This window comes from Pinus tabuliformis, chromosome 4_2 (assembly GCF_031772625.1).
Source record: "Pinus tabuliformis cultivar Carrire ecotype Pingquan chromosome 4_2, CPIR1, whole genome shotgun sequence".
NCBI classification, from domain to species: domain Eukaryota; kingdom Viridiplantae; phylum Streptophyta; class Pinopsida; order Pinales; family Pinaceae; genus Pinus; species Pinus tabuliformis.
Genome location: NC_142304.1, coordinates 714,917,313 through 714,926,213, shown reverse-complemented (window position 1 = coordinate 714,926,213; position 8,901 = coordinate 714,917,313). Strand labels below are relative to the sequence as shown.

The following is an 8,901-nucleotide window of genomic DNA, read 5'->3' as shown; positions in this document are numbered from 1 at the left end:
AGTTAGACTATAGCATCTTAAAACACTTGTATCTAGCTTTAAAAAATTAAATAGAAGAGAGAACTTTACATCATTAACTCACTTTTTGCAAAAGATCACAAGTTCAAATCAAAAGGGGTAGAGTATGTATACCTCTCTCAATTTTTATTTTTATTTTTTTTGAGCCATAGTGAATGTTGGAGCAATCTCCGTGAGGCCCATGATCAAATCTTTTGGTTGCCACTATAATACCAAGAGTATATCCAACTGCAATCTAGATGAGGCCATAATTTGGGTGAGGCCCATGATCAAATCTTTTAGTTGCCACTATAACACCAAGAGTGTATCCAACTATTGACAAACGAGATATATCAATAATTTATGACTTAGCAAGAACCAATACATCCTATAGGTGACGATGCTTACTCTTATGACCTTATCACATTAGGCCCAACATATCTTTTGAAATTAAACCTAATAGAAAGGAGAACAACTGAACACTCAACCACCTAAACTATAATCCTAAAATTCTAACTATACCTCTGCAAATTCTAGCAGTGAAATGACTCCAAAAACAGATTTAAATTTCATACACCAATTTATGTCGAAATTAACTTTAACTTTAAAATGAAACATCAATTTAACTTTAAAATTAAATTAAATTAAATTATTATTATAATGTATTGCTATCTACTTTTTAAAATTAAAATCTTATTTTGTATTTCATAATTGAATCAATAAAACAAGCTCGTTAACCGCTTGGACTTACGCTTCGTTTACGTGAAACCCCCTTCTATTTAATCCGAAAGCTTGTTTTTCAAATTTTCATTTTAATATGAAGTTATTTAGAGTGTAAGAGGCTCAACCCAGAAGTTTGAATCGGAAGCTGCATTTTGTTACAGAACATCTGCTACCGCTGCATTTTCTCAACGCTCTGCAAGCATGAAGCTCGTCAGGTATTGTTTCATGGCGTCTTGTATTTCATTTTAAAGTTTATGGGTTTTACATACCCGCTGTATATTTGAGGTTTTGCATGCTACCGAGGGTTGTCTCCTGCAGATTGTTAGAAGACTAAGTTCCAGTGAAATTTGAGTATTTCTGTGGGATTTTGCCCCACAACAAGGACCTTTAGGAAGATGGTGCTATAAACTTAAGCCCTTTTGTGCACGTCTGACAGATTTTTGATGAAGCTGAATAATGAGACAGTCTCCATCGAGCTCAAGAACGGAACTGTAGTCCATGGAACCATTACAGGTTCTATACTTAACCCTTTGTTTCTTCAGATAAAATATGGATTTTTGCTACCCCTGAATGAATCCGAGTTTGCTAGATTGAGGGTTTAGGGTTTGGCGATACGGGGAAGTATTGTTGTGGCAGAGATTTCAAGAACAGAAAACGTATTAAACCTAGAAGATGAACCGAAACAAGGTGATCAAGATTCTCTTTAGCTGGACATATAAATCTTCCTAGCATTGTAGTGGCCTATGCTGACGGTACCAGAGTTTGGGCTTCTTATGCACATTGAGGAGATGCTTTGCTAAAAACCCATCGGAAGAAGAAGAGGAGGAAATCCCGACATAGGGACATGCCATTATAACCTGATGTCCTGTAATCTCACATAGATGACAACCACATGTCAAAGACAGCTTGCAATAGCCTGTAAAATCACACAGATGACAACAACATTCCAAAGACTGTTTGCAATAGCATGTAATGTCACACAGATAACAACCATATGCCAAAGATGGCTTGCAAGGCATGGAACCGAAAGTGTCTGCACCTTTCTCATTAACACGGGGACTTGCACCCCAAAGCTAGTTTCCAGATTGGAAATTGTTAATTTTAGTTAACAATGGTATGTTACTTAGTAGTCCAATAACAGTTTCCAATTTCCAATAGCAATCACAATAATCATATTGACAGTAAAGACAGATAGAACATGAAACAAAATACAAAATGCAGAAGACACGCCAAGACAAGAGAGGACACCAGATTTGGCAGATGCTCCGGGAAAACCCTTTGATCAATTCTTCTTATTATTATATCAAAAGTTCAGCAGAGAGAGTGTGTACAAAAGTCAAATTGACTTGCCCAATTCAAAACCAAAACAATTTCTGTAGTCAAACTTCATCCCTAACCAGAAAGTCAATGCTGTAAAAACAACAGTAAATCAACTTCAAAGCAATTTGGTCTTGCTCAGTCAAGCTCAGCCTGATCAGGAGGTCAAAGTCAGCCCAAAATAGCTTGGTTAAACTCGGTCAAAGGGAAGAGAAAACTGTTGTAACTTTTCTGTGGTCAAACTGCACTCAACCCTGAAGTCAACACTGGTCAAACAGTCCAGAATTCCCTGATTTCTGTGCCCAGAAATGCGGCCTAAAAAGATCAAACTTTTGACCCCAAAAATGCAGTCAAACTTGGTCAACCAGCCCTCGGTCAATGCTGGTCAAACCTGTTACAGAACTCTAAAATTTTGGTCTGCTATTCTACCCAGAAAACTCGTCCTTCTTGCCACACATGTGAAAGAGAGAAGTTGCCCAATAGCTGTATGAACCAATCAGATGAAGAGAGAGAAGAATGTGTGAGTGATGATGATGCCAAATGAGGTGTGAGGTCTCTTGTATTTATACAATTCTTTGTGGGTGAAGAGACACATTCATTGGGCTTCTTGAGGCTACATGATGATGATGCCAAACTGAACAATTTGAACATGTGTGGGCATAAATTCAAAATCACACTTCTGCAGCCTGCGTGTCCAAATGAGATGATCTTTATATCAATTTTGGTCCTCTCGAAAAGAGGAATTCAATGCAATCATCATCTCCATCAAATGAGTTGTTCCAAGGTGGAATTTAGCCCTAGTTGCCAATTTTAACACTCCCTCTCAACTAGAGAGAATTCCACCTGCCAATCCATCTGTCGTCATCGATCATCATGCCATCTTGTCGTCATGTATCATCTCTGTCATCTCATCTCTTCTGTGCTGAACCATGAAGTAATAATGAAGAAGAATTGATCGAGAGTGAGTTACAAGACCTTACCACTCTCCACTGACAAAAGTCAGTCTAGAGGTAGAACCTCAGATGATCCCAGATGAAGTTGTTGAACACCATGCACATCCTAGACATAGGAAGCATGGCAATACACAATGCGTCCATCGATAGTGCTATGGTCCCTATCCACGTTTCCCAACTCATTGGCCAGATGAGAGGTACTTCCCATGAGTCTCGTACTACATGGATAGGATGTATGTTGGGGCAATAGGAGAAGGTGAACTACTCATCCTGCTCATATGCCGTAGGAGAAGGTGAACCACTCATCCTATGCATATGTCAATCGGAGGGGAAGGTGAACCACTCACCCTACACACATGTCACCATGGGGTATCAGAGGGGAAGGTGAATTGCTCACCCTATACATAGTGCACCACATAGGGGAAGGTGAACCACTCATCCTATGGTCATCCATAGCTCCAAGAAGTACGCCAAGCCCCTAGGAGCTCCCAGAGCTCAGTGTCCAACTCAAGCGGGACCTTCATGGGAGGGTCTTTCCACGACTCCAAGTCTCTATCGGAAGGCTAAGAATTTGACTTTCCCCAAAGGCTTCATGAGGATATGTTAATTTTAGATAACAATGGTATGTTCTATGCTTAAGAGCAATTTACTTCAATTTTTCTTATTAGCCCAATATCAATTTCTAGATTAGCCATCACATTAACATGATAGTAAATGCAGATAGAACATAAATAATAAGCAAAAGACAAGCCAAGACAAGAGGACACATATTTGGCAGATGCCAGGGAAAAACCCTTTGATCAAATCTTATTCTTCAAAAGTTCAACAGAGAGAGAGTAACAATATACAAAATTTACTTGCCCAATCACTGTAAAACAGTACAGTCAAACTGTAGTCAACAGGATGTTCTAACTAGAAGGTCAACGTTGGTCAAACCAGCAATAAATCTCCTCCAAATTAGCGCGGTCAAACCCAGTCAACTTGGCCTCCAAAGATAGTCCAAATCAGCCCAAAACAATCCTGAAAAATCTGGTCAAGCTTGGTCACAACACAGTCAACTTCTGCGGCAAAGTGCTGTAGTCAACGCTGGTTAAACTGCCTAGAAAATCTCAGTTTCTATGCCAGAATATGTGACCTACCCAAACAAAAATTCTCCCACAAAAATCGCAGTGAAATGAAGTCAAACACTGCCCGGTCAACGCTGGTCAAAGCTAACTGCAACTTGGTCAACGTAGAGACCAAAAATCCCAGTCAAACCTTTGCACATGTGGAGAGGAACATGCTGCCTGTAATTTTGTACGACCTAATCAAATGTAGAGAGAGAAAGATGTGTGATGATGAGTGACCAAATGAGGAAAGTGCCTCTTCTATTTATACATAACGTTGAGGGTGAAGAGACACATCTGTTGGGCTTCATGAGCCTACATTAGACTTCTGGCTGACCTTGACAATTTGTCCATAGAATAAATAAATTCATAGTTCCATTTATACTTGTCAGAATGAGATGATCTTTAGATCAATCCTACGCCTCTCGGAAAGAGGAATCCAATAAAAATATCATCTCCATCATATGAGTTGTTCAAGGTGGAGTTTGGCCCTAGTTGCCAATTTATCAGTCCCTCTCAACTAGGGAGAACTCCACCTGCCAAACCATCTGTCAATTTGTACCATCCTTGTCGTCCCTTCTCTATTGAACCATGAAGAAATAATAAAGAAGAAATGATCGAGAGTGTATCATACCACTCTCCACTGACCTAAAGTCAATATCAAACATCCTAGCATAGGGAGTACAGTAGTACACGATGCGTCCATCGATAGTATTATGGTCCCTATCCTCATTTCCCTACTCATTGGTCAGATGAGAGGTACTTCTCATGAGTCCCCGACTGCATGGGTAGGATGTATTGTCAGGAGAAGTTTAACCACTCATCTTGCTCATATGCCATAGGAGAAGGTGAACCATTCATGCTATGCATATATCAACCATCATGGGGTATCAAAGGGGAAGGTGAACCACTCACCCTGTACACAACACACCCCTTGGGGAAGGTGAACCACTCACCTTATGGTCGGTCATAGCTCCAAGAAGCACCCCTAAGCCCCCCGAAGCTCCCAGAGCTCAATATGCAACTCAAATGAGACCCTCATAAGAGGGTCTCTCCATGACTCCAAGTCGTTCACAGAAGGTTAACAATTTGACCTTCCCCAAGGGCTTTGTAAGAATATCTGCGACCTGTTCAGGAGGCCCAATGTGATGGAGCCTTATTGCTCCTCGTTGTACCATATCCCGGATAAAGTGGTACCTGATATCAATATGCTTGGAGCGGTCATGAAACACGAGATTCTCAGAAAGATGAATCCCACTTTGGTTGTCGCAGTAGATCATGGTGGTATCCAACACATGCCCAAACAACTCACTAAAGAGCTTCCTCAACCAAACAACTTCACAGGAGGCCATACTAGCAGCAATATATTTGGTGTCGGTGGTGCTCAAAGCAATGGATTTCTGCTTCCTGCTCATCCAGGATATTTAAGTAGAACCTAGTGAGAAGCAACATCCCGATGTGCTCTTACGATCCACCACATTGCCAGCCCAGTCAACATCAGAATAACCATGGAGCCTCAAATTCCCTGCAGTGTATCTCAGTCCATAGGTGATTGTGCCCCGAAGATATCTCAAGAGATTCTTGGCAGCAATCCAATGTATGTGATGAGGATCGACCATAAATTGACTCAATGTATTCACTGCAAAGCATATGTCCGGATGGGAGTTCACCAAGAACATCAGGGCCCCCACGGGTTGACAATACTTAGAAGGATTTCCCAAATTGGGCCCAACAACACTTCCGCATAACTTCTTGAAGTTAAGTTCCATTGGAGTAGTCATGGACTTACAATCCACCATCCCAAATCTTTCAAGTAGCTTCACAATATATTTTCCTTGATAAAGGAAAATCTCACTTGACTTTTGCCAGACCTTAAAGCCTAGGAAGTAGTGCATCAATCCAAGGTCCTTCATCTCGAATTCGGAAGCAAACTCCCTCTTGCATTGATAAATAAGAGGGTCTGCACCTGTCAGAAAGAGATCGTCCACATAAAGTACCAAGATGAGAGGTCAATCATTTTCAACCTTAAATTTAAGGTTCAGATCAACTTTACTTCTTGTAAAACCCAGCTTCATTAGATAACTGTTGATCCTCTCATACCAAGCCCAGGGAGCTTACTTCAACCCATAGAGGGCTTTCTTCAACTTGCATACATGTGTCTCCCGATTTTGAACTTCGAACCCCTTGGGTTGTTCAACATAGACTTCCTCCTTAAGTGAGCCATGGAAGAAGGCAATCTTGACATCCATTTGATGTAAAATCCATCCTTGTGAGGCAGCAAGGGTAATGATGAAACGAATGGTGGTATATCGGGCAACTAGTGCAAATATCTCATCATAGTCCACAACTTCCTTTTGAGAGAAGCCTCGAACAACAAACGTGGCCTTGAACTTTTCAGCACTTCCATCAGCTCCATGCTTGATCTTGTAGAGCCATTTCGAGGTGACAACAAATTTGTTCTTGGGTCTAGGGACCACATCCTAGACATCATTCTTCATAATCGACTCATACTCTTCGTTCATAGCATCCTTCCAAACTTGGTGCTTCACAACTTCTTCGAATGTGCAAGGCTTAGAATGAACAATGGTGCTCATGGCAACTAATTACCCTTAGTATCTATTCAACTTCTTACTTCCACAAAATGTCCCCCAAGGTGCAATATGTCCCTCGACATCTTCGAGAGTGTCCCTGAGCCATGAGGGTCTCCTTTTTGAGGGGAGGGCTCATGAGGAGGTGGATCAATGGGATCCATCGGTCCTTCAGCATCGGGCATCGGCTCATCCTGCGGTTCTCCCTGCTTTCCTGTATCTGTTTCTTTGTCCTTCTTTGGAATAGGAAGGTTTTTAATCTTACCAAGGGTAGAATCTTCATCAAAAGTGACATCATGACTTATTTCCACTTCTCTTTGACCAGGCACATAGATTCTATATGCCTTTGAAGTTTCACTATAGCCCACAAATGTTCCTTTCTTCCCAGATGCATCCAATTTGCTTCTATTTTCTTTCGGCATATGAAAATACACGAGGTTGCCAAAAATTCTAAAGTGAGAAACATCAGATTTCTTACTGGTGAAAACCTCTTCAGGAGTTTTGGAGTCCAATGCTTGATGATGGCATCGATTTTGAACATACACGATAATGTTGATAACTTCTCCCCATAGGAACTTTGGAAAGCCTTGATCATGAAGCATGGCACGAGTGACTTCTATAATATAATGATTCTTCCTTTCATACTCTTCGTTCATATCATCCTTCCAAACTTGGTGCTTCACAACTTCTTCGAATGTGCAAGGCTTAGAATGAACAATGGTGCTCATGGCAACTAATTACCCTTAGTATCTATTCAACTTTTTACTGCCACAAAATGTCCCCCGAGGTGCAATATGTCCCTCGACATCTTCGAGAGTGTCCCTGAGCCACGAGGGTCTCCTTTTTGAGGGGAGGGCTCATGAGGAGGTGGATCAATGGGATCCATCGGTCCTTCAGCATCGGGCATCGGCTCATCCTGCGGTTCTCCTTGCTTTCCTGTATCTGTTTCTTTGTCCTTCTTTGGAATATGAAGGTTTTTAATCTTACCAAGGGTAGAATCTTCATCAAAAGTGACATCATGACTTATTCCCACTTCTCTTTGACCAGGCACATAGATTCTATATGCCTTTGAAGTTTCACTATAGCCCACAAATGTTCCTTTCTTCCCAGATGCATCCAATTTGCTTCTATTTTCTTTCGGCACATGAAAATACATGAGGTTGCCAAAAATTCTAAAGTGAGAAACATCAGATTTCTTACCGGTGAAAACCTCTTCAGGAGTTTTGGAGTCCAATGCTTGATGATGGCATCTATTTTGAACATACACGATAATGTTGATAACTTCTCCCCATAGGAACTTTGGAAAGCCTTGATCATGAAGCATGGCACGAGTGGCTTCTATAATATAATGATTCTTCCTTTCAACAACACCATTTTGCTCAGGAGTATATGCGGTAGAATTATCCCTCTTAATGCCAACTTCTCTGCAATAATTATTGAAATATTTTGATTCGTATTCGGTTCCATTATCGGTCCTCAATATTTAGATCTTCTTCCTTGTTTGATTTTCAACCAAGGCTTTGAAAGAGCAGAACCATGTGAACACTTCGGCCTTCTTTTTCAAGAAATAAATCCAAGTTTTGCGAGAGAAGTCAACCACAAAGATAGCTTAATATAAATATCCTCCCAAAGATGTCATGGGCAACATACTAGATAGATCAAAATGAACGAATTGCAAAATATCGGTAGTCTTGCTATCACTTGAGGGGAATGGTCCCCTTGTATGTTTTCCTTCGACAAATCCTTGACAAACACCTTCAAGTTCTACTTTAAATTTGGGCATACCTGTCACCATCTTCCTTGCATCGGCTAGAGCCTTATAATGTAGATGAGCAAACCTCTGGTGCCATAATTCAGATTGAAGAGATGTGTCGCAAGACATAACTCCCAATGGACTTCCTCCAACTTGATATAGGTTGTCAACCCTGAATCCAAGAGTAAATGCTTCTTTGAAATTTCTTTTCCAAACACGTACCTTTCCATCAATGAATGCCACCTTGAATCCTTTGTCTTCCATTGCCGAGATAGATACTAGGTTCTTCTTTAGATCGGGTACATATAGTACTTCTTGTAAATGAATGGTGTTACCTTGATTCAATTGAAGAGTAACATTCCCAACTCCTTTCACAGGATAGGTGGCATTGTCTCCAAGAATGATTTCCAAATTTGTATCCTTTTCTATCAGATTTGAAAGAGCTTCCTTATACCCAGTGAAGT

The 8,901-nt window shown here is 40.7% G+C and overlaps 1 protein-coding gene across 3 annotated transcripts in view; it reads left to right on the top strand.

Moving 5' to 3' along the window:
- The first annotated feature begins 721 nt into the window (after positions 1–721).
- The window catches only part of LOC149171520 (small nuclear ribonucleoprotein SmD1a-like), a 41,874-nt gene continuing 33,694 nt past the window's right edge, over positions 722–8,901 (top strand). The window contains exons 1-2 of one of the 3 annotated variants that reach the window (XM_089424105.1): positions 722–935; positions 1,157–1,233. In XM_089424105.1, the coding sequence (XP_089280231.1) occupies positions 1,219–1,233 (15 nt within the window). In that variant the 5' untranslated portion in view covers positions 722–935; positions 1,157–1,218. Of the gene's footprint in view, positions 936–1,038; positions 1,234–8,901 lie in introns of all 3 variants that reach the window. The other 2 variants (XM_089424103.1, XM_089424104.1) reach the window with 2 other exon arrangements.